The sequence below is a fragment of the Scyliorhinus canicula genome, chromosome 1, assembly GCF_902713615.1.
Source record: "Scyliorhinus canicula chromosome 1, sScyCan1.1, whole genome shotgun sequence".
NCBI classification, from domain to species: domain Eukaryota; kingdom Metazoa; phylum Chordata; class Chondrichthyes; order Carcharhiniformes; family Scyliorhinidae; genus Scyliorhinus; species Scyliorhinus canicula.
Genome location: NC_052146.1, coordinates 121,409,406 through 121,435,787, shown reverse-complemented (window position 1 = coordinate 121,435,787; position 26,382 = coordinate 121,409,406). Strand labels below are relative to the sequence as shown.

The window sequence follows — 26,382 nt, the reverse complement described above, 5'->3', positions numbered from 1 at the left end:
TCATCGTTATTAAGCAATCAACTCCTTGTCCATATAGTTCCCCCCAAAACATGGATGGCCCTGTGTGGGATTTGGCGTTATTGCATGTTGGCGGGTGTTTAATCATCCTGGATAAAAGGGAGGGTTTTGCTCCTTCTTAAAAGTGACCAAAACCAAACACAATTGAAGAACAATGTTAATTAGGGCTGAAGCTTTGTGTAAGTCTGGAGCTACAGTGATCTTTTTGAGCTCTTCAATCTATTACAGCAAACCAAGTTTGCAGTGGTTGCTTGAGAGTTTTGTGCACTGAGGAAATTGACCCTCTTATAGACTGACCTCATTAACACTACACCCTGTATGCTTCATCCGATGCCGGTGCTTATATAGTTACATAGTATTCCTTGTGTTGCCCTATTATGTATTTTCTTTTATTCCCTATATGATCTGTTGAGCTGCTTACAGAAAAATACTTTTTACTGTACCTCGGTACACGTGACAATAAACAAATCCAATCCAATCTAAATTTGCATTGAGCCGGTCACTTCACAGAATCGGACTGCGAATGTCTGCACAAACAACCCTGGAGGAATGGCTTACATTGATTTGCTCCATCTGCATGATATATATATAAAATATCAGGGAGTGCTTGCCAGGAGTCAATTTATGTACGGGATGGTTTTAAGAAATTTTTGAATCAGACTGTGGAAATCTAGAAATGGGGAATGTCCAGAAGGCTTTTCATTATTTAAAAAATCCTCTTAAATCTTTCTAAATTGAAGCTGAGATTTAATACCTCTCAAAATTGAGTCTGATTCATCCGGCCACTTGAATAAATAGATGATGCCCCACCCTTCTTTAGTTGACTCTAATACAAAGGACATGATCACGTACAAAGAAGCTTCTGTGTTGATGAAAAAAAAATTCTGCTGGATGTATTAAATGTTCAATGCTTTGAACATCTTTTCAAAAATTATTTACAAGAACTGTAAACATTTTAATTTCGTCCTTTTGTGTGCAAAAGTGTACCAGTCCTCTTTTTGATCAAAGCAATTGTGAATAATTTGTGCATATTGGAAGTCAAATTAATAATTTACTCCATTCTAAAAAAACATCTAGTAATAGATGCTAAAATAAGCAAAATAGTGCAGATGCTGGAATCTGAAAGAAGAACAGAGGACGCTGGGTCTCTTCAACGAAGAGTCTAAGAACTAGAAACGTTAACTCTGTTTTTCTTGCAACAGATGCTGGCAGGAATTTTTTTTTAATGTTAAACTACCTCATTCTCTTTTTCCAATTAAGAGACAATTTAGCGTGGCCAATCCACCTACCCTGCACATTATTGGGTTGAGGGGGTGAGACCCATGCAGTCATGGAAGAATGTGCAAACTCCAGACAGAGTGACCCGGGACCGGGATCGAACCTGGGTCCTCAGCGCCATAAGGCAGCAGTGCTAACCACTGTGCTACCATACCACCCAGATGCTGGTGGGCACACTGAGCTTTTCCAGCATTCTCTTGTTGTAGTAGTAGATGTGATAGGGTAGGATGAAGTAGAATAGAAGGAGGGTCTTGGAGCATAAAGAGCTGCATGGGCCAGTTTGACTGAAGCCTATTTCTCTACAGTGCATTCTTTGTACATTTTAGCTGAATGTGTACCTCTTTTTTTTAATTTAGAGTACCCAATTCATTTTTTCCAATTAAGGGGCAATTTAGTGTGGCCAATCCACCTACCCTGTACATTGGGTTGTGGGGGCGAAACCCACGCAAACACGGGGAGAATGTGCAAACTCCACACGGACAGTGACCCAGAGCCAGGATCGAACCTGGGACCTCAGAGCTGTGAGGCAGCAGTGCTAATAAATGTGCCACCGTGCTGCCCAGTTGAATGTGTATCTAATATATAGGTGTATCAGTTGCTCTTTCCTCTCCCCTCCCTTTACTTCCCCTTCACGGTCTTCTCCAATTTTATTTCCACTCCAATCTAAAATATTATCATTTAAATGTTGAAAGTTTTAATTGCTCCATGGACCACTGTTTTTTTGGAGTAGAGTTTTTCTTTACCGTTTGTGGGTGAATATGCTTCCTGACTTTACTCTTTTAAAAAAAAACAAGTTGTTTTTTTGTCGCCTTGTCCTGATTTTCCCCAGCAGGTGCAGTAATTGCTATCTAACCAATCAATCCATTTTAACATTTTACACACATTGATTGGATCACTCCTCGTCTTCATGGTGAAAAATACAAGCCAGGTTTATGCAACCTATCCTCATAATTTACCACTTCGGGTCCAAGTATCACTGTTAGTCTACACCCGTGCATCTCAAACTATCTGATGTGGCGGACCGGCAGTTTTTTTTTCAATGTGCCAGGGACCGGTGAGCGAAACAAGCCAATCCAGGATTACTGTCTCTTTCTTTTCTGGAAACACTTCTAGTACCGGCAGACGATGGCTCGCGTACCGGCACCGGTACGCGTACCACACTTTGAGAAGCACTGGTCTACACTATACCCTCTCCAGGCCAACTATCCTTCCTGAGGTATTGTGCCCAAAAATGAATTGAACATTCCACAGGTGGAGTCTGACCAAAGCTCTGCAAAACTGAAGCATAGCTTCCTCTTATATTTGAGCCCTCTTTCGATAACGGCCCAATGTCCTTTTCATTATATGGCCGTTTCTACATATCTGCTGCCTTTTCATGATTGGTGGGGGTAGGTATCCAAGTCCCTTGCTTCCCCAATGTTTCTAATCCCTCAGCTTTTAGAAGATTTATCGTTCTTGAATTCAAAGTGTATAACCTCGCGCTTCCCATAATTGAACTCCATCTGCCACAGTTTTGTCTAATCAGTTAACCAGGCCATTACTTTTTGTCTTGGATTGTTGGCAAAGCTTATGATAACTCAATTTTGAACTTCCTAACACCTAGTGCATGCATGAGGTCAGAAGCTTTATGACTGATCTTGACTGCCAGCAAATGCTTACTTTCCATGATGATCATTTAGATCATGGAAACATGAACAGATGTTTTCCATCAGCCAAATTCCGAACTGCTGCTCTTGGCCAATGTTTAGAGCTGGACCAAAGGGCAAGTAAACTACTGTGTGTTATTCTGTAGTCCTAAAACTGGTGGGAAATATGTTGCTCCATGAGGATGCCATCCACTTGAATAGATTCTTGCAAGGTGAATATCCAGGTTTGTCACTGTCTCACTAGATTCCAGTACCATTGCAGTAAACTTTAAGGAGAACCTGTTGTGTCTTGGATCATTCAGTTCTATATGAAGCCTTATTCAAATTTGACTGATTTTTGCACATGATTGAATGTATGACATGTTGGAAAATATTGTTTCCAGGCAAAGAGTAGGATAAGATTAATTGTTCGTATGCTTCCTCTCAGAATGGAAAAACAAACCCAAAAACAAAAGAGCGAAGTGTACAAGAATCGGCAGTCTGTCCTCCAATTTGATTAACTTTTTGTCACAGCAATGAATTGGTGAAGGATGCTTTTTCAGTTTCTGCTGGAATCTCTGGTCAGCAATTGATCTCTCGTGATGAAAGCAAAATAAAGGAAAAGAAAGATTAGCATTTATACGTTTTAACATCAAACATCCCAGAGTGCTCGAGAACAAGGGTTCCAAAACCATGTGTCACCATTTTCTTTGGATTCAAAGGGCCCATCGGGAAGCACTTCTCTAAAGCAAATCGGCTACATCTGTAGGAAACCCATTTTGTTGAGGGTTCTTAAAATTGACAACAGAAATAAGTGTCCTATCATCCTGGGCTGGATTAAAATTCTGGTTCTAGATGTGAAAAGCTAGTGTGGAGTCCAAGGCCCCATCAGTCTTCCCCCTCCTAACCCTCTACCCACTTTCTCCTTTGCTTTTCTTGCCTCTTTTCTTTCTCCCTCCTTTTTTTCACCTGCCCTCCTTTCTCTCCTTCCACCTGTTACGACACCCTCAGCTAGTGCACGATTGATTCTAGCCCACAGACACCGGTGTGCCAATACAAATTAATTAACCAATAATTAGTATCAAGCTTGCAGAGTCTTTGGCCCTTTAACTGCTCGATAGGTTATAGCCACCAGTTTTGTAAGTTGAACACAATAACTATTTATTTATAACAGGAACAGAGTCAGAATATAAAATAATTATAATAGAATAATGGCCAACTAATCTACTACTTCCCCATCCCACCCATTACCCAAATACACAGACAGACATACGGGGAGGGGTAAAAATAATAGGAATTAAAATGAAATGTGTCCATGCTTCCAATGTAATGGCCGTTGCAGCAGACTGTCCTCCCAGGATATTTAGGGATCAAAGCCACCAGCTGGATTGCTGATGACGGAACATTCAGTCAGAACTCCCAGGCTGTAGCATTCCCTCTGGGGACTCACTTTAACTTTTATTAACCCAGGCCTTCACTCAAAGGATCCGCCTCAGGCCTCAGTCCTGTTTACAATTCCACCAGAATGTTTAACAACTTCACTGAGATAAGAACAGAGTTCACCACATGAGATTTTACAAAGGGTTTTTAAATAGCTGACCCTGCCTGCAGCTAGTTGTTGGAATTAATTTGAATCTGGCTGTGGAGAGAGAAAGGTCTTTTCTTTGGATCTTCAGAATCCACAAGATGAGAGAGAGATCAGGGCTGTGACCCTCCAACTTCTGACCAAACAAAAATAAGTGCAAACACAGTCATACAGAGGAAGGAACATGTCAAAGAGAACCCTGACCAATCGGCAGGCGCCATTGAGAAGGCCTGGCAATACAAAATAGTCCATTGGCTGACAGCCAAGTCCATCACGATGTGTCAGCACTGATCTTCCTTAAATCTGCTGATCAAAAATATAAACAGCTCTTCGCAACCTGCCTTGCCTGAGGTCATGAGTCAATCTTCAGTTCACCAGCCACGCAAATTAAAGGTGCAGTTCATCTTAAAGGCATAGGTCCCATTAATTGTCCAGGTACCAAACTGGAAACAGAAAAATAACAGAAATTAAAAGGGAAAAACAAGGGACAGATGGGGATTAGAATCATAGAATCCCTACAGTGCAGAAGAAGATCATTCGGCCCATAGGGTCTGCACTGATCCTCTGAAGAGCACTGATCCTCTGAAGAGCACCCTACCTAGGCTCAACTCCCCACCCCATCCCTGTAACCCCATCTAGGAAGCAATTTAGTGTGGCCAGTCCACCTAGCCTGCACCTCTTTAGTCTGTGGGAGTAAACCCACGCAGACATGGAAAGAAAGTGCAAACTCCACACAGTCACCCGAGGTCAGAATCAAACTCTGGTCTCTAGCGAATGAAGCAGCGGTGACTACCACTGTGCTACAGTGCTGCCCAGGAGTATCCTCAGACACCGAATTTCCCCCCTTCCCTTTGCCCTGCCCCTTCCCTTTGCCCCGCCCCTTCCCTTTGCCCCGCCCCTTCCCTTTGCCCCGCCCCTTCCCTTTGCCCCGCCCCTTCCCTTTGCCCCGCCCCTTCCCTGCGCCCCGCCCCTTCCCTGCGCCCCGCCCCTTCCCTGCGCCCCGCCCCTTCCCTGCGCCCCGCCCCTTCCCTGCGCCCCGCCCCTTCCCTGCGCCCCGCCCCTTCCCTGCGCCCCGCCCCTTCCCTGCGCCCCGCCCCTTCCCCGCGCCCCGCCCCTTCCCTGCGCCCCGCCCCTTCCCTGCGCCCCGCCCCTTCCCTGCGCCCCGCCCCTTCCCTGCGCCCCGCCCCTTCCCTGCGCCCCGCCCCTGCCCTGCGCCCCGCCCCTTCCCTGCGCCCCGCCCCTTCCCTGCGCCCCGCCCCTTCCCTGCGCCCCGCCCCTTCCCTGCGCCCCGCCCCTTCCCTGCGCCCCTTCCCTGCGCCCCGCCCCTGCGCCCCGCCCCTGCGCCCCGCCCCTGCGCCCCGCCCCGCCCCTGCGCCCCGCCCTCTTTCCTGTGCCCCGCCCCTGCGCCCCGCCCCGCCCCTGCGCCCCGCCCCTGTGCCCCGCCCTCTTTCCTGTGCCCCGCCCTCTTTCCTGTGCCCCGCCCTCTTTCCTGTGCCCCGCCCTCTTTCCTGTGCCCCGCCCTCTTTCCTGTGCCCCGCCCTCTTTCCTGTGCCCCGCCCTCTTTCCTGTGCCCCGCCCTCTTTCCCGTGCCCCGCCCTCTTTCCCGCGCCCCGCCCTCTTTCCCGCGCCCCGCCCTCTTTCCCGCGCCCCGCCCTCTTCCCCGCGCCCCGCCCTCTTCCCCGCGCCCCGCCCTCTTCCCCGCGCCCCGCCCTCTTCCCCGCGCCCCGCCCTCTCCCCGCGCCCCGCCCTCTTCCCCGCGCCCCGCCCTCTTCCCCGCGCCCCGCCCTCTTCCCCGCGCCCCGCCCTCTTCCCCTCGCCCCGCCCTCTTCCCCTCGCCCCGCCCTCTTCCCCTCGCCCCGCCCTCTTCCCCTCGCCCCGCCCTCTTCCCCTCGCCCCGCCCTCTTCCCCTCGCCCCGCCCTCTTCCCCTCGCCCCGCCCTCTTCCCCTCGCCCCGCCCTCTTCCCCTCGCCCCGCCCTCTTCCCCGCGCCCCGCCCTCTTCCCCGCGCCCCGCCCTCTTCCCCGCGCCCCGCCCTCTTCCCCGCGCCCCGCCCTCTTCCCCGCGCCCCGCCCTCTTTCCCGCGCCCCGCCCTCTTTCCCGCGCCCCGCCCTCTTTCCCGCGCCCCGCCCTCTTTCCCGCGCCCCGCCCTCTTTCCCGCGCCCCGCCCTCTTTCCCGCGCCCCGCCCTCTTTCCCGCGCCCCGCCCTCTTTCCCGCGCCCCGCCCTCTTTCCCTGCGCCCCGCCCTCTTTCCCTGCGCCCCGCCCTCTTTCCCTGCGCCCCGCCCTCTTTCCCTGCGCCCCGCCCTCTTTCCCTGCGCCCCGCCCTCTTTCCCTGCGCCCCGCCCTCTTTCCCTGCGCCCCGCCCTCTTTCCCTGCGCCCCGCCCTCTTTCCCTGCGCCCCGCCCTCTTTCCCTGCGCCCCGCCCTCTTTCCCTGCGCCCCGCCCTCTTTCCCTGCGCCCCGCCCTCTTTCCCTGCGCCCCGCCCCCTTCCCTGCGCCCCGCCCCCTTCCCTGCGCCCCGCCCCCTTCCCTGCGCCCCGCCCCCTTCCCTGTGCCCCGCCCCTTTCCCTTTGTCCCGCCCTCTCTCTCACCCCCACCCTCTCTCCGCTTTTCTCCACCGCTAAATACAACATTCTTCACAAATTACTAAAACATGTTCACCCTGCACCAGTGGGCTCTGGGTGAGAGGTTACGCTGTGTCAGGCTTAAGAACTGAAAACCAATGCTCAACAGCTGATTTCCTGATGCAACTTTCTGTTGTTTAATTCTAGTCCATCGTTTTGCACCCCATAATTTAATTGGGTTTAACTTTTCTCTTCTCATGGCTATTTGCAGCTGAGGAAGGGGAGCAGCTTCCGGCAATGGGCTCGGAAAACGATGTCTCTGGCTCAAACACGCCCACTGCTCGTAGAAGAGGAAAATTCCCGGGATTTGGGAAAATATTCAAACCGTGGAAATGGCGGAAAAAGAAAACCAGTGAAAAGTTCAAGGAAACATCTGCAGGTAAGAAATTAACAAAATATTTGAAGAAGTTTAACATATTAAACGTTTAAATAGTTTTGTTGGGGGAAGAATGAAGCTTGTTGGCTTAAGTGAAAACTGATTCAATATGCCCAGGCTGATTGATTGAAATCTGTTAGCTGTTCACAGAAAAAAGCAGTTGATCACTCCAAATAGCTAAACAGTCTGTCTGTATTCATTGACATGCGAGTGCTGCTATGGATGGTGACGAGGGCTGCAATTGTATCCCAACAAAAATGTGCACCTCCAGGAAAACTAAAAATAGAATTTAGTTAGCAGAGTCAATGTAGAGAAGAAAAGTATTTTCACATTTTGACTGGGACCATTCATTAATTAGAATCCTAGAATGGTGAGGATTTTGCTGACCCATCATAGGTGTTTCAGCACTTTGACAGAGTTGTCCAACTAGTTGCATTCACCCAGCTCTGTCCTCAGCCCTTCACATTTCTTCACTTCAAGCAGCTAACTTATCCCCTTTTGAAAGTGTTTCCTCATGACGCTTCTGGTTATTTTTTTTTAATTGTGCCCAATTCATTTTTTCCAATTAAGGGTCAATTTAGTGTGGCCAATCCACCTAGCTTGCACATCTTTGGGTTGTGGGGAGAAACCCATGCAAACACAGGTAGAATGTGCAAACTCCACGTGGACAGTGACCCAGAGCCGGGATCGAACCTGGGACCTCGGCGCTGTGAGGCAGTAATGCTATCTCCTCTGCCACCGTGCTGCCCTCGCTTCTGGTCCTTTTGCCTCTCACCGTAAACCTGTTTCTACTGAGTTTCTGGCCACTGGAAACTGTTTCTCTGTTTACTCTTACCAAAGCTGTTCGTGGTTTTGCACGCCTCTAGTGAATCCAATTGTAAACAACTGAAACTACACCAGGCTCTTCACACAACTAAATCCCTCAATTTTAGTAGCAATTTCTCGAAGGCCTTGATTCTTTCGAAAATTTGGTGCCCAGAATTGAACATCGTATTCCACCTGAGACCTGTTTTATATAGTTTTTAGCACAACCTTCTTGTATTTCTTCTTTATTCCTCAAACTAATAGAGCCCGGAGTTTTGCATTTTTATACAGCTTTTTCAACTTGTCGTGCCCTGTCAAAAGATTATTTAAAATTATCTTTTTCCAGGGATGTGGATGTCATTGGCAAAGCTCCATAATTGCCTTGAACTGAGTGACTTGCCAGGCCATTTCAGAGAGTAGTTCTGTGGGTCTGGAGTCACACTTGGGCCAGACCAGACGAGGGTGGCAGATTTCTTTCCCAAAAGGACACTACTAAACCAGATGGAGTTTTACAACAGTTGATCATGGTCACCATTACTGAGACTAGCTTTCAATTCCAGATTTTATTAATTGAATTCAAATTCCACCAACTCCCCTGGTGGATTTCAAATCCGTACACCCAGACCATCAGCCTGGGTCTGTGAATTACTAGTCCAGTGACGTTACCACTACACTACCTGCTCCCTTTTATAAAAATACATCTTAAAATCTCTTCCTGCTTTCTTTGTAAGTTTGTACTTAGTGTCTTCCTTTCTTTCTTCCGACCAGAATCTAGCACGTCGCACTTCTCTGTGTGAAATTCCATCTGCCACATATTTGCCCATTTTGTATGTCAGCTTATATCCTGTAATTTGTTACTACATTCTGTTTCTCAGCACATTCTCCTCAAACTTTAACACTATGCCCTGTATAGCAAAAGTCAGGTTATTAATGCAGCATTAAGAAGAGTACTGGTCCTAATACTGACCTCTGGGGAATCCCACTGTCTACATACCATCCTGCTTTGAAATTATATCACCATTCCTTTACTGTTGCTGGGTCAAAATCCTGGAACATCCTTCCTCACAGCACTGTGGGTGTACCTTGAGCAGCTGTACTGTAGCAGTTCGACAAGTTGGCTCGCTATCACTTTCAAGAGCAATTCAAGATGGGCAACAAATACTGGCCTTGCCAGTGATGCACACATCCAATGAAAGAATTTGTAAAAACCTAATCTTATTTTGAATAAAGCCTGTTCTTTTCTAGTTCTTTCTTTTCTTTTTTCTAAAAATTTTAGAGTATCCAAATCATTTTTCTTCCAATTAAGGGGCAATTTAGCGTGGCCATTCCACCTACACTGCACATCTTTGGATTGTGGGGGCGAAACCCATGCAAACACGGGGACAAAGTGACCCAGAGCCGAGATCGAACCTGGGACCTCAGCGCCACTGCTAACCACTGTGGCACCGTGCTGCCTAGTTCTTTTCTACTTCTGATTCCTTCTGCAGCGGAGTGATTGACTCTTTCCAAAGTATAGTCGATACTTGCATCTACCAATTGGAATAGAGAACCTGTGTGATGGAAAACATGCATTTTAAAGAAAGAAACTCTTAGATGAAAGAAGATTTATACTTGTACTCAGCAGTTCCAGATGGCATCTGTGGCAAGAGAAGCAGTTAAGCTCCACTCCAGACACTTGAGCATAAAAATCGAGGAAATGCTCCCAGTTTAGCAATGAGGGAGAGCTGTACTGTTGGGGGTGCCATCTTTTGGATTAGACATGAAACCAAGGTCCTTCAGGTGTAAGATCCCATGGCACCATTTTAAAGATGAACAGGGGAGTTATCCACTGTGCCCTGCTCAACTTTACTTAAACTTATCCGGTCATCATCATCATGCTGTTTTAGTAGCTTGCACAAATTTGCTGCCACATTTCCTACATTACAAAGTACTGCACTTCAAAAGTACTTTATTGGTCATAAGGTGCTAACTGGGAACCAGAGTCATTTTCAGGTTGGCAAACTGTAACTACTGGAGTGTCATAGGGATTAGTACTTGGGCCTCAACTGTTAGCGATCTATTAACGACTTGGATGAAGGGCTGACTATTGCTGAAAGTAAAGGATGTAGATAAGTTAAATGTGTTGGCAAAAACTTAACAGAAATGGAGTATAATGTGGGAAAATGTGAGGTTATCCACTTTGGCAGGAAGAATAGAAAAGCAGAGTATTAGTTTATTTTTTTACATTTAGTGTACCTAATTCATTTTTCCTAATTAAGGGGCAATTTAGCGTGGCCAATCCACCTAGCTTGCACATCTTTGTGCTGTGGGAGCGAAACCCACGCAAACACGGGGAGAATGTGCAAACTCCTTACGGGCAGTGACCCAGAGCCGGGACTGAACCTGGGACCTCGGTGCCGTGAGGCAACAGGGCTAACCCAATGCGCCACCGTGCTACCCAGAGTATCATTTTATTAAAGCGAGACTGCAGAATGCTGATGAGGGATCTGCCGTCATTGTACAGGATTCTCAAAAAGTTAGCATGCAGACACACCAAGTGATTAGGAAGGCAGTTTGAATGTTGGCTTTTATTTCAAGGGGGGGTGGAGTACAAAAGTAGGGAAATCTTGCTACAACTGAGCAGGGCACTGGTGCGGCTACACCTGGCGGACTGTGTATAATCTGATCTCCTTAAAGAGGGGGATATACCTGTATAGTGACGAATAAGAAGTTAAAAGAAAGTTCTGTGAGCTGATTCCTAGGATGAAGGGGTTGTCTGTTGAGGACAGACTAAACAGGTTGGGCCTATACACAGAATTTAGAAGAATGAGAAGTAATCTTATTGAAACCTATAGAATTCTGAGGAGGCTTGAGAAGGTAGATTCTGAGAGAATGTTTCCTTTAGAGAGGGAATTTGCAACTATTTACAAAAAAAGGGATTTCCCATTTTAGATGAAGATTTGGAATTTCTTCTCGGGGGGGGGGGGGGGGGGTGGTGGTGTTGTTAGTCTTTGGAATTCTCTTCCACGGAGTGTAGTGAGGCTGGGTCACTGAATGTATTCGAGGTTGAGTGAGACAGATTTTTGATCAACTGTGGAGCTGAAGGTTGTGGAGGGCAGGCAGGAAAGTCGAGTTAATAGTGGAATGATTACTGGCACCTGTTGGGGAGGCTTTTCCAGCCATTTTCTGCAGTGGGACCTTCTGGTCCAGCTGACCGCAAACCCCCGCTGTTGGTTTTCCGTTGGCAGGGTATGAAATCAATGGGAGCAGTAAATACCGCCCCACCCCACCCCCGTCTGAAAATATTCATGATGTGGAGATGCCGGCGTTGGACTGGGGTGAGCACAGTAAGAAGTCTTACAACACCAGGTTAAAGTCCAACAGGTTTGTTTCAAACACGAGCTTTCGGAGCACGGCTCCTTCTTCAGGTGAAGAAGGAGCCGTGCTCCGAAAGCTCGTGTTTGAAACAAACCTGTTGGACTTTAACCTGGTGTTGTAAGACTTCTTACTGAAAATATTCAGACAGTGCTCATGATCTGAAATAGTTGACTCTAGAAGATTATCAAGTGCTCCATCAACAGAAGAGGTGTCATCCTTAAAATTTCCTTTTCTGAAAATAAATTTAGAGTACCCAATTATTTTTTTTCCAATTAAGGGGCAATTTAGCATGACCAATCCACCTAGCCTGCACATCTTTGGGTTGTGGGGGTGAGACCCACGCAGACACAGGGAGAATGAGCATCCTGAGAATTTCCAATAAACATCATTGGAACAATGTAGGAGATTGAGGACAGAACAGTGGGGTGGGAGTGAGGCAGAGAATTATGGACCAATTGGAGGTGTTCCACAAAGCAGTCACCCAATCTGCATTTGGTCTTTCAGGTCCCGCATTTTGAGCAGTTATTTCAAGACCAGAATTTCAACAAGCGCAATATTTTGCCATTTGTATTTTTGTAGTGTCTTTCATGATCTCAGGTGTCCAAAATCTTTTTATTTATTTATTTAACATTTTCAAATAAATTTAGAGTACCCAATTCATTTTTTCCAATTAAGGGGAATTTAGCGTAGCTAATTCACCTACCCTGCACAACTTTTGGGTTGTGGGAGCGAAACCCATGCATACACGGGGAGAATGTGCAAACTCCGCACGGACAGTGAGCCAGAGCCGGGATCGAACCTGGGACTCCGATGCCGTGAAGCTGCAGCACTAACCACTGCGCCACCGTGCTGCTCCCAAAATCTTTTTACAACAAATTATGTACTTTTTTTAGTGTAGTTCCTTTTGTAAAGCGGCAGTTAATGTGCCTGCAGCAAGCTTCTGTCAATGTCATAATGACCAGCTGTTTTAAAATGATGTTTGAGGGATAAATATTGGCTGGGACACCATGGAGAACTCTGTCTGCGCTAATTCAAAATGGTGCCATGGGAGCTTTTGTTTCCAGGTGAGAGGGCAGGTGGGGGCTCAGTTCAGCATTTCAACCAAAAGACAGCAGGTTTGACAGTACAGTATAACACTCCTCAGTCCTGAGCTCGGTGCATCAGCACAGACTTTGTGTTCTAGTGTCTAGAGTCAGACATGAACCTGGGATTTTCTGACCTGTAGAGAAATAAACCACAGCTGCTGTTATATTTCTTTGTTGCCGCAAAGAGAAAAGATACAGAGGTGCCCACACTCCAAATTCTTGTAAAATATGATGAGAGGTTTATTAAGGGTGTTATACATACAAACGAGATGGTGATCTGCCTAAAGCCTGCACGCACACTGCTAGCACCACTGCTCATCGTGTGATGCAGAACCAGCAGGAATCTATTCTCAGATACTTAACATCCATCCCTCTTTACTTCATTAGTGAAATGACAACAATTAACATTAATACAACAGATCCCCTGATTTGTTGTTTCTATACATATATGCAATTCTAAAAGACAATCTCTGTAGTGGACATCTATTCCTTTTTGGTAGAACTCATCGTTCTTGAACACATTCAAACATGCATTCAGACACATTCAAACATATTGGAAACATTGTTTACTCTTCTTGATGTTTCCTGGTCCTTCGGTGATTTGATAGAATGCTTAATGATTGCACAAAACGTTTCGCCAGTCCATTAATTGCTGGATGATATGGAGCTGACTTGATCTGGTCCCTTTCAAGTAGACCTCAAACTCCTTCAAATAAACTGCGTATCATTATCACTGAAAGGGCAGCGCAGTGGTTAGCACTGCTGTCTACAGCGCTGAGGACCCGGGTTTGATCCCGGCCCTGGGTCACTGACCGTGTGGAGTTTGCATATTCTCCCAGTGTCTGTGTGGGTTTCACCCCCCACAACCCAAAGATGTGCAGGTGAGGTGGATTGACCACGCTTAATTGCCCCTTAATTGGGGGAGGAAAAAAATAAATGGGTACTCTAAATTTATTTTAAAAGAGCCATTATCACTGACTTTATAATCTGCTCGGGTGTTCCAAATCTTGTGAATATTTTGTCCAGTTTTTCAATGGTCTGCTCAGTCGTCATTGGAACATAAGAACTAGGAGCAGGAGTAGGCCATCTGGCAATTCGAGCCTGCTCCGCCATTCAATGAGCTCATGGCTGATCTTTTGTGGACTCAGCTCCACTTTCCCACCCGAGCACCATAACCTTTTATTCCTTTATTCTTTAAAAAACTATCTATCTTTATCTTGAAAACATTTAATGAAGGAGCCTCAACTACTTCATTGGGCAGGGAATTCCATAGATTCACAACTCTTTGGGTGAAGAAGTTCCTCCTAAATTCAGTCCTAAATCTACTTCCCCTTATTTTGAAGCTATGCCCCCCAGTCCTGCTTTCACCCGCCAGTGGAAACAACCTGCCCACATCTATCCTATCTAGTCCCTTCATAATTTTATATGTTTCTATAAGATCCTTCTAAATTCCAACGAGTACAGTCCAGTCTACTCAACCTCTCCTCGTAATCCAACCCCCTCAACTCTGAGATTAAACTAGTGAATCTCCTCTGCATCCTCAGCACCAGTACGTCCTTTCTCAGGTAAGGAGACCAAAACTGAACACAATGTGGCCTCACTAACACCGTATACAATTGCAGCATAACCTCCCTAGTCTTAAAATCCATCTCTCTAGCAATGAAGGACAAAACTCCATTCGCCTCCTTAATCACCTGTTGCACCTGTAAACCAACTTTTTGCAACTCATGCACTAGGCCATCCAGGTCCCTCTGCACAGCAACATGTTTTAATATTTTATCATTTAAATAATAAACCCTTTTGCAGTTATTCCTACCAAAATGGATAACCTCAAATTTGTCAACATTGTATTCCATATGCCAGACCCTAACCCATTCACTTCAAGTATCCAAATCCCGCTGCAGAATTCCAGTGTCCTCTACACATTTTGCGTCATTGACTTTATTATCGTGACTTCTGCCCATTTTGAATGTGCGCCCACAATCATTAAGAATGTGTCCCGACAACACCAACACCAGATCCATTCGCGTATCACCCTCTGTAATTATTCTCTAATTGTTTCTCCGGCACCCAAATGTATATTTACCTCCCCAGTTCCACCACCCCCCCCCCCCCCCTCCCCCACACACAAACAGATGCCCACTTATGTGTTAAAAATAATACTGCTAATTGTACAGACTTGCTGTTGTTGATTGAGCAAGCGCATAATACCCTACCAGTTATTTTATTTTAATTTTTGTTCGTATTCTGTGCGTGTTCCCTTCTCTCCCTCTCTTCTGTGTATATATATATAATTTATTCTGTGTACATAACAGTAAATATACTTTCTACAATAAAAAACATTTATAAAAAAATGAGTGTGTCCCACCATGTGGACCAGCATAATCAATGTATATCGATGGCTGAATCAGCCATTCTCACCAATGTAATTGTGGAGTGTGATGTGTTGGGTATGCTGGGTCTGCGAGGACTGCGTTTACTATAGCAGTGAGAGAGACAGGCTTCCAACACTTGGAGAAATGCAATTCTATTTTATTGAACTCTTAACTATTAAACATACTTTAACTGTGGGTTGACACAATGCTGAGATGACTGGAGACCTGAGGCTAACCTGACCAGACTATCTTACTGCCACATGGTGGATGTTTGAGTTGTTGCTCACAGGCTCTGCCTGTCTCAGAGGCTGCATCCCAAGAGAGCGGGAAAACTAGTGCCCTCTGGCTTTATAGTGGCCATGTCCTGTCTGGTGATTGGCTGCTGTGTTCTGTGTGTTCATTGGTCATCCTGTGTGTCAATCAATGTCTGTCTGTGCATCATCATATACTTGTGTGTATATTATGCCAGAGTGTTCCTTAGTTTTGCACAAGATTGGCATTGCCCAACTTTCTCTTCAATTTGTGTATCTAATCCTGGCCACCAAAAATAACTACATACTAATTCCTTCATCCTTCCTATGCCAGGATGCCCCTCGTACAGTTGGTCAAGGGATGAATAGCAACGCCCTCATCCCATGAATGCATAAAATAATTGCAAATTTCCCATAAGAAAGACAGACCTGCATATCTATGACACTTTCCATGACCTTGACATGGCAAAGCCCTTTCCAACTGATGTATTGGCGTGGGTTTCCTGCAGGTTCTCCGGTTTCCTCCCACAGTCTGCTGGCTACGTGGATTGGCCATGCTAAATTGCCGCTTAATGGAGTTAGGTGGAGTTATGGGGCTAGAGCAGGGGAGTGGGCCTGGGTAGGGTGTTGGTGCTGACTTGATGGCCGAATGGCAATCTTCTGCAGTGTAGAGATTCTATGGCATTCTGTGTACAACGGTGACATGGTTGCACCTTTGCAGCCTTGTTCCTCAAGGTATCCATTTTGGAAATCTTCGGTCTGGCCCCTATCTACAAAGGCTCTCTCGTTGCAACCTCCATAGATGTAGCAACTTCCACAGCAGCTTTCAGAGTTAGATCACTTACAACTTACAGTAAACAGCTTCCTCTCAATAACTTCACTGCTTAACCCGCAAATCAGTCTGTCTTGGAGGGTACCAAATTCACAATATCCGGCTAATTTCATGAAAGACGCCACAAACTGTAAAATGGCTTCACCCTCTACCGGACTACAGTGGTGGAATCGGAAACCTTTTACAATCAATAATGGTTTAGGAGAGAAATGTCCCTCTAGAAATTTCATTAATTTCACTGAAGGACTTGTTCACCCAGCAAAACCAGAAGACAAGTTTCTGTGGCAACATAAACATTTTACGGCCAACTCAGCTGAGAAATGTTGTGAACTTTAGGGCTTCTGGCATCTCATTAGCTATTTTAAAACAATTGAAATCCTTTCTTCACATGAATTCCATCTTTCTTTTTTTTTAAATTTAGAATACCCAATTAACTTTTTCCAATTAAGGGGCAATTTAGCGTGGCCAATCCACCTACCCTGCACATCTTGGGGTTGTGGGGGCGAAACCCATGCAGACACTGGGAGAATGTGCAAACTCCACACGGACCGTGACCCAGAGCCGGGATCGAACCTGGGACCTCGGCGCCGTGAGGCAGCAGTGCTAACGCTGTTTTTATGACAATTGACAAGGGTTTCATGGTCATCATTCGACTTTCAATTCAAATTCCACCATCTGCCGTGTGGGATTCGAACCTGGGCCCCAAGAACATTACACCGACAATACCACTGTGCCACACTGCCTCCCGTTGACTTGAGGGTAGCAAGAAGTGTTGGCAGGAACTGCTGCCCTTGCCCTTCTGGTGGTAAAAGTTGGAGGTTCAGAATTTCTTAAAGAAACCTTGACAAGTTGCTGCAGTATATCTTTTAGATGATGCACGGCTCTTCCAGTGGGCTGGTGTTGAATGGGGTGGCTGGGGTGGTGATCAAGTGGGTTGCTGCTGCTTTCATTTGCTTGCATGTTTCTCTTGCTGTTCATAGAACAGTACAACACAGAACAGGCCCTTCGGCCCTCGATGTTGTGCCGAGCCTTGTCCGAAACCAAAGTCAAGCTATCCCACTCCCCGTCATTCTTGTGTGCTCCATGTGCCTATCCAATAACCGCTTGAAATTTCCTAAAGTGTCCCACTCCACTATCACAGCAGGCAGTCCATTCCACATCCTAACCACTCTGAGTAAAGAACCTACCTCTGACGTCCCTCCTATATCTCCCATCCTGAACCTTATAGTTATGCCCCCTTGTAACAGCTTCATCCACCCGAGGAAATAGTCTCTGAATGTCCACTTTATCTATCCCCCTGATCATCTTATAAACCTCTATTAAGTCGCCTCTCATCCTCCTCCACTCCAAAGAGAAAAGCCCTAGCTCCCTCAACCTTTCCTCATAAGACCTAACCTCCAATCCAGGCAGCAACCTGGTAAATCTCCTTTGCACCCTTTCCCATGCTTCCACATCCTTCCTATAGTGAGGTGACCAGAACTGCACACAATACTCCAAATGTGGTCTCACCAGATTTACATACAGTTGCAGCATAACCGCACGGCTCTTAAACTCAAGCCCCCTGTTAATAAACGCTAACACACTATAGGCCTTCTTCAAAGCTCTATCCACTTGAGTGGCAACCTTCAGAGATCTGTGGACATGACCCCAAGATCTCTCTGTTCCTCCACATTCCTTAGAACCCTGTCGTTGACCCTGTAATCCGCATTCAAATTTCTGCTTCCAAAATGAATCACCTCGCACTTATCAGGGTTAAACTCCATCTGCCATTTTTCGTCCCAGCTCTACATCCTATCAATGTCTCTTTGCAGCCTACAACAGCCCTCCACCTCATCCACTACTCCACCAATTTTGGTATCATCAGCAAATTTACTGACCCACCCTTCAGCCCCCTCCTCCAAGTCATTGATAAAAATCACAAATAGCAGAGGACCCAGCACTGATCCCTGTGGTACACCGCTGGTAACTGGTCTCCAGTCTGAACATTTTCCATCCACCACCACCCTCTGTCTTCTAAGTGATAGCCAGTTACTTTTTTTTTATAAATTTAGATTAGCCAATTATTTTTTCCAATTAAGGGGCAATTTAGCGTGGCCAATCCACCTACTCTGCACATTTTTGGGTTGTGGGGGCGAAACCCACGCTGACACGGGGAGAACGTGCAAACTCCACACGGACAGTGACCCAGAGCCGGGATCGAACCTGGGACCTCAGCGCCGTGAGGCGGTTGTGCTAACCACTAGGCCACCGTGCTGCCCTTTGTGATAGCCGGTTACTTATCCAATTGGCCAAATTTCCATCTATCCCACACCTCCTTACTTTCTTCATGAGCCGACCATGGGTAACCTTATCAAACGCCTTACTAAAATCCATGTATACGACATCAACTGCTCTACCTTCATCTACACACTTAGTTACCTCCTCAAAGAATTCAGTCAAATTTGTAAGGCAAGACTTACCCTTCACGAATCCATGTTGACTATCCTAGATTGAGCTGACCTTTTCCATTAACTTACCGACCACTGAAGTAAGACTAACCGGCCCATAATTACCAGGGTCATTCCTATTCCCTTTCTTGAACAGAGGATCAACATTTGCCACTCTCCAGTCCTCTGGCACTATCCCCGTGGACACTGAGGACCCAAAGATCAAAGCCAAAGGCTCTGCAATCTCATCCCTTGCCTCCCAAAGAATCCTAGGATATAACCCATCTGGCCCAGGGGACTTGTCGACCCTCAGGTTTTTCAAAATTGCTAATACATCCTTCCTCAGAACATCTACCTCCTCCAGCCTACCCGCCTGTATCACACACTCATCCTCAAAAACATGGCCCCTCTCCTTGGTGAACACTGAAGAAAAGTATTCATTCAACGCCTCTCCTATCTCTTCTGACTCCATGCACAAATTCCCACTACTGTCCTTGACTGGCCCTAACCTCTCCCTGGTCATTCTTCTATTTCTCACACAAGCGTGAAAAGCCTTGGGGTTTTCCTTGATCCGACTCGCCAAGGAGTTCTCATGCCCCCTCCTCGCTCTTCTAAGCCCTTTTTTCAGCTCATTCCTTGCTACCTTGTAACCCTCAAGTGACCCAACTGAACCTTGTTTTCTCATCCTTACATACGCTTCCTTTTTCCTCTTGACAAGACATTCAACCTCTTTGTGAACCATGGTTCCCTCACACAGTAATTTCCTTCCTGCTTGACAGGGACATACCTATCAAGGACACGCAGTATTTGTTCCTTTAACAAGATCCACTTTTCATTTGTGCCTTTCCCTGACAGTTTCTGTTCCCATCTTTTGCTCCCTAATTCTTGCCTAATCGCATCATAATTACCCCTCCCCCAATTATAAACTTTGCCCTGCCGTATGGCCCTATCCCCCTCCATTGCAATAGTGAAAGACACCGAATTGTGGTCACTATCTCCAAAGTGTTCTCCCACGAACAAATCTAACACTTGGCCCGGTTCATTACCCAGTACCAAATCCAATGTGGCCCCACCTCTTGTCGGCCTATCCACATATTGGGGGAGAGAATCGGAGCAACCGCGCCACGACACACCGACACCGGAGCGCGATTCTCCGAGGTGCGGAGTGTGGAGAATCGGCGCCATTTACGTGGCGCGGCCCGCTGGAATCGGCGGAGCCGCCGATTCTCTGGCCCTGATGGGTCGAGCGGCCGCACTGACACGACAGAGTCCCGTCGGCGCCATTCACCCCTGGTCGCTGCTGGCGGGAACTCTGCGGGAGCGCTCAGTGGGCGGCATGTGGCGGGGGGGGGGGCTCCGATAGGGTCTGGCCCGCTGTCCATGCACAGCCTTTTCACCACTAGAGAAGTCGCTGTTTGACCGTATGTTGTATGTTCCGGTTGCCTTTTAGAGAAAATGCCTGCCCTCAATCTAAATCCCACTCCTACAGTGTGGCAGAGATCAGAAACATGTTTCCAATTTCTACTTCCTCTCTCTCTTGCCTTAAAGGCTCTTACTGGGATATGGTGCTATAGGTATAATCACAGCCAAGTCCAAGTTGGTCTTCAGAGATCACTTAAATATAAATGGCAACATAAACCTAGCTTTCCTTTTTTTGTTCTTTAGGCTTCTGAGCTGAAGAGGAGGAAATAAAAGGATTTGGTACTGTTTAATCTGCAGACATATCCAGCTGAAAGCAGCTCGCTAAACAAATTGGGGATTGAACCTGAAGTTAACTTTAGTCTGTATCTCTCCGTATCACTGTATGGTGCAGTCACTCTGCGCCATTGTTAGGAGATGGGAAATATTTCAGCAAATAGAAATTGCATCTTGACAGTGCAAGGCAATGGCACAGTTTGTCAACACAATTTAGTTTCAAACTTCAGTTAGCTGCTGTTCAGAGTAGATTTATCCTAATTCAGCAGTACAGCTTTCACTCCATCTGTATCTTTCAACACATCCCAGAGTTAACATTTAATTGAGTTTTCCATCAACTTTCTAAATTGGGAGTGAGTGTGGGAGGTGATGACAGTAATTAGAATCTGTCAGTTTGATTTCTATAGTGACTGTATTTACATAAATTTATACTGCAAAGTGTTGCTGAGGGGTCACTGGATTTGGTTACATGTAACTTGATGACAGTGCAGTGACAACCCAATAGGCTAGAAGCTTAGCGTTTGCAGGATACTTTCATATTATAATCTATTTATGCTGTCACTGTGGCTTCAGTACAAATCAAGAGTGAACTCTTCTGTTTTGACGTTTTGTTGCATCTATCCTCACACCCCTTCTTCCTCTCCTTAGCTCAGTAATGTGCGCTGCATTCACTGCATGTAGAAAATGGTTATGCTGGGGAGAAGAGCTTGATAGGTGTTGCAAGTGTTACCTTTATTAACTTAAATAGAAAATGAAGGATCAAAGAGTGCAATGCTGGGGAGCTTTAATAATACAGGTTTACTCCTTCCTTTCAAGTGCTTTCATTCTTTGCACTACAGATATGTTCTTGCAAGACACTTAGATTTTAATAATGCTGTGATTAAAAGAGCCCTTTGTTGACTGAGAAGTTGAGGATCCCCCCTCCCAGTAACAGAGATATCCAGGTTTGTAGTAGCTCCAGTAAAACTGCGGTTACCTCAAGTGGGATATCCTATTTCAGATGACTAACACCAGGGAGTGATTCACATCAGTGGTGCGTCGGAATTGGTCATTCCTGCATCCAACTTGAGAACAGCTATATGTTCCTTTGTCTATCACTTTTTTTTAAAATATTTTAATTTTTCATATTTCCATCATTTTCACCATACAAAAGAGAAACAAAAACAACCCCAACAATAAAGAAAAAGAAATAATTCTCCCCCCAAACCTCACTCCTCCCTCTCCCTGATTTCTCCCCCCCACCTCCAACAGTCAGCTGTAACCAAAAGTGCATAATAAACAAAATCCCCAAGAATTGCAGAACTCTTCCTTTACCACCCTCGGCTCAAACTTAACCTTCTCCAGGGTCAAAAACTCCAGCAGGTCCGCTTGTCACTCCGAGACATAGGTTGGAGAGACTGACCTCCACCCCAACAGGGCCCACCTACGAGTTATCAGCGAAGCGAAGGTTAAAACATCCGCTCCCACCTGCAACTCGGGCCAGTCCGACACCCCAACTATGGATTCTAGGGGACCAGACTTCACATCCATTTGCAAGACCCCCGAGATTGTGCTAAATAGTCTTTCCAGTTTTGGGAAGGACACACGAACGTAGTTTTCAGGGCACCTCCCACATCGCTCACAGACATCCTTAACTCCCTTGAACTGCTGGCTCATCTTTGATTTTGTGAGGTGTGTCCTATGTCCGACTTTCAGCTGTATCTGCCCCAGCCTCGCACACAAGTTTGAGGCATTTACCCTCCACAGCACTGCACACCACAAACGCTCTTCCGTCTCCTTTGTCTATCACTTTATGATGAGAGCATAAGAGATAGGAGAAGGAGGAGGCTGAAAGTTCCTCAAGCTTGCTTGCAGAACGATTCAGTAAGATCATGGCTGATTGACAACATCAGTTTTAAAGATCTGTCTATTTTAAATAGTTTTGCACCTTTTTAAAATAGATGGAGGAATTCCATCAGAACACAGAGCCAATTGCGAGGCTGCTGTATTTACATCTTTCAAGGCGGAGGCCCGTTTTCACCTGTGAATTTCCTTTACCAGAACTCTATTTTAAAGTGATAGAAAACCACATAGTGTGTTTTGATATGTGAATTCCTTCTGAACTAAGCTGCACTTGTACCCTAGCCAGCAGGTGAGCACTGTTTACTTTTCATTGGTAGCTCTTGACTTTTTCATGGTGACCATTACTCCTGAAGATGTTTATCACATCTCACCTGTTCGCCACCATTCTATTTACAACTGCTTGATTAGAATTTGTCTTTGAGCTTTCCACACTGTAATTCCTGCAAACAGGAAAACCAAAGATTGCTATTTCCAAGCCTCATGTGCAACTTTGTACTAGAACTATGCAGTGCACCAGGCTGGTCTATGTTGGATCTCAGTTCTGTGATTTATTCTTTTGCAACCTCCACTTCAAAGGAGTTGGAGACTTTTTTAGAACACTGGTTGCTCTGGTACCTTGAACCACTGGCTATTCTGTGTGAGTCTAAATGGTGAATGTTGGCAGTTTGGTTCGATGTAAATGCATCTTTAATGGAGCCCAGTGGAAATCATGAGGTTGTGAACAGCAGTGGGAACTCCAATTTGAATTTATTTTCCTATTTCTTTTCATCCCTTTTCTTGTCGCCCATTTGCCGCAGTCCAGAGACCAGTTGTTGCATCTCGGCTGCTACCTTGGCAGAGATGAGTTCATCTCTGGCAGCACGGTTGCACAGTGGTTAGCACAATTGCTTCACAGCTCCAGGGTCCCAGGTTCGATTCCAGCTTGGGGTCACTATCTGTTCGGAGTCTGCACGTTCTCCCCATCTCTGCGTGGGTTTCTTTCAGGTGCTCCGGTTTCCTCCCACAGTCCAAAGATGCGCAGATTAGGTGGATTGGCCATGACAAATTGCCCCTTAGTGTGTTACGGGGATAGGGTGGAGGTCTGGCTTTGAGTAGGGTGCTCTTTCCAGGACCGGTGCAGACCCGATGGGCCGAATGGCCTCCTTCTGCACTGTAAATTCTATGAAATTCTGAGTAAACAAAGGGTCTGGTCTGAATGGTTTTGTGCTGCATTTGCCGATGAGGCCATCAAGGGAAACTCCTGGTCCTGTGATTTTAATTAGATTTAATATTTATTCATGATCTAGCTCGCTAATCTGCAATTCCCAATAACACAATCTGAAAGGAGAGCAATCTGTAAATTTAATCTGTGAACACATTTTATATTCTGTCTTCATCAGATAAACCATTTATGCAGCTATTCCAATTACAGTTTAGTGGATGATTTTTAAAAGAAAACTGGCACTTAATCTGACAATTTAAATTGAGTGTTTCTTGATTATAAAAATGGAAATTTTCTGAAATAAAGCATGAATACTGCAGGTCCGTGTGTGCCAGTAAAAGGAAAGCTAATTTAAGTCATCATTTCTGAGGAGGGGTCATGAGGCATGGCAATGTGATGCAATGGAAGGAGTAAAGAAAGTGGGGGGGGGGGGGAAAGAAAATATCTCTGCTGCCTAAACTGTTGATGGGCAACAGTAATATCACCGAATGATGCAGCACTGAAGGCCATTCAGCCCATTGTGACCCTGTAGCTTCGTGAAAGAGCTATCCATTGTAGATAGAAATAGGTCTGCGCAGACTCCAGTCAAGGGCTGTGTTCATGAAGGTGTCACATTTAAAACTTCTAAAGAGTCGCATCAGTGCAATAGCGTCTGGCTCAGGGGTCGGAAGCATGAGAGATTCGGGTTGGGTTGGGGGGGGGGGGGGGGGGGGAAGAAAAGAATTACTGCATTAACAGTTTCAGATACTTCTTCATTGTGAGCACAATTTTTCCGAGGAATATTTCTGCATGTCGAATCCACATAAGTAAAGTGCATAATTTCCCTGTGTCTTATTGCATAACATTGAAAGTATTGCAATTTGAGCCTTGACGTGCATGATGACATGTACTAAAGTCTTCACATAAATTAATGTATTCGATTTGAGATTGCATTTAAACTATTTCAGCTATTCTCAACTCTCCTGTCCTCCACTACACCCACTCTGAGATGCTACTGCTTATCCAATTTTCTAGCGAGGTCAGCAATTTTACACCAATTCCATTAATTTCAACTTTAGCTGAAAGCTTCTGAGAGATTTTATCAAATGCCTTCTGGAAGTCCATATAGGTAGTCCCCTGTCGACCCATACCAGGATCTACCATACCCTGTCTAGTGGTACCATTCAAGAGAAGGAAGGAATAAACCAAAAAAGAACAGTCTAACCTCTGGTAGGGAAACTATTGGAAGCAATTCTGAAAGACCAAATTAGTTTGCATTTGGAGAGGCAGGGATTAATCAAGAACAGGTTTTCTTAAAGAGAGATTATGTCTGACCAACTTGATTGAATTTTTCAAAGAGATGACCAGACCAGGTGTGTAGATGAGGGCAATGTATTTGACAAGTCTGCTTGGGCTTCAGCAAGGCTTTTGATAAGGTCCTACATGTAATGACAGTGAAGGGAAGAGCCCGTGGGATCCAAGGAAATTTGGCAAATTGGATCCAGAATTGGCTGAGTGGCAGGAAGCAGAAGGAATCCTGTGTCCAGTGGGATCTCACAAGGATCAGTGTTGGGGCCCTTGCTGTTAGTAGTTTATATAAATGAGTTGCACTTGAATGTAGGAGGGTTAATCAGTAAGTTCACAGATGATGCAAAAATTGGTGGTGTGGTAAAAAGTGAGGAGCCTAGCCTTAGTTTACAGGAGGATATAGATGGGCTGGTCCATGGCAAATGGAATTCAATCCAGATAAGTGTGAGGTGATGCATTTGGGCAAGGCAAGCAAAGCAAAGGAATACATGACGAACGGCGGGACCTTGGGAAGTACCGAGGATCAGAGGGACCTTGATAGCATGACAGGTGAATAAAGTGGTTAAGAAGGCATATGGAGGGGCAGCACGGTGGCACAGTGGTTAGCATTGCTGCCTCATGGCACCGAGGTCCCAGGTTCGATCCCGGCTCTGAGTCACTGACCGTGTGGAGTTTATACGTTCTCCCCATGTTTGCGTGGTTTTCGCCCCTACAACCCAAAGATGTGTAGGCTCGGTGGATTGGACATGCTAAATTACCCCTTAATTGGAAAAAATGAATTGGGCACTCTAAATTTATAACAAAAAAGGCATATGGCATACTTTCCTTTAGTAGCCGAGGCATAGAATTTAAGAGCAAGGAAGTTATGCTGGAACTGTATTAAATGTTGGTTAGACCACAGCTAGACTATTGTGTGCCATACTAGAATTCACATTATAGTAAGGATGTGATAGCATTGGAATGGGTGCAGAAGAGATTTACCAAGATGTTGTTTGGACTGGAGATTGTAGTTATAGAACATAGAACAGCACAGAACAGGCCCTTCAGCCCTCGATGTTGTGCCGAGCATTGTCCGAAACCAAGATCAAGCTATCCCACTCTCAGTCATTCTGGTGTGCTCCATGTGCCTATCCGATTGGCTAGACTGGGGTTGTTTTCTTTGGAGCATAGGCAACTGGGGGTGGAGAAGGTGGGGGGAGACGACATGATTGAGATGTTATAGAAACATATAAAATTATGAAGGGACTAGATATGATAGATGCGGGTCGGTTGTTTCCACTGGCGGGTGAAAGTAGAACTTGGAGGCATAACCTCAAAATAGGGGGAAGTAGATTTAGGACTGACCTTAGGAGGAACTTCTTCATCCAAAGGGTTGTGAATCTATGGAATTGCCTGCCCAGTGCAGCAATTGAGGCTCCTTCATTAAATGTTTTCAAGATAAAGATAGTTTTCTTGAAGACTAAAGGGTTATGGTGTTCGGGCGGGAAAATGGAGCTGAGTCCACAAAAGATCAGCCATGATTTAATTGAATGGCAGAGCAGGCTCGAAGGGCCAGATGGCCTACTCCTGCCCCTAGTTCTTATGTTAAATTGTGAATGGCGTAGATATAGTAGACAGGAATAAACGTTTTTTCCTTGGTGGAGGGATCAATGACCAGGGGGCATAGACTTTAGGTAAGGGACAGGAAGTTTAGAGGGGATGTGAGGAAAACTTGTTTCACCCAG

At 45.9% G+C, this 26,382-nt stretch overlaps 1 protein-coding gene across 10 annotated transcripts in view; it reads left to right on the top strand.

Annotated features, from left to right (window-relative positions):
• The window catches only part of phactr4b (phosphatase and actin regulator 4b), a 253,670-nt gene that overhangs the window by 177,835 nt on the left and 49,453 nt on the right, over positions 1 to 26,382 (top strand). For all 10 annotated transcript variants that reach the window (XM_038798964.1, XM_038799012.1, XM_038798956.1 and 7 more), the window contains one exon: positions 7,339 to 7,506. In XM_038798964.1, coding sequence (XP_038654892.1) covers positions 7,339 to 7,506 — 168 coding nt within the window. The remainder of the gene's footprint in view (positions 1 to 7,338; positions 7,507 to 26,382) is intronic.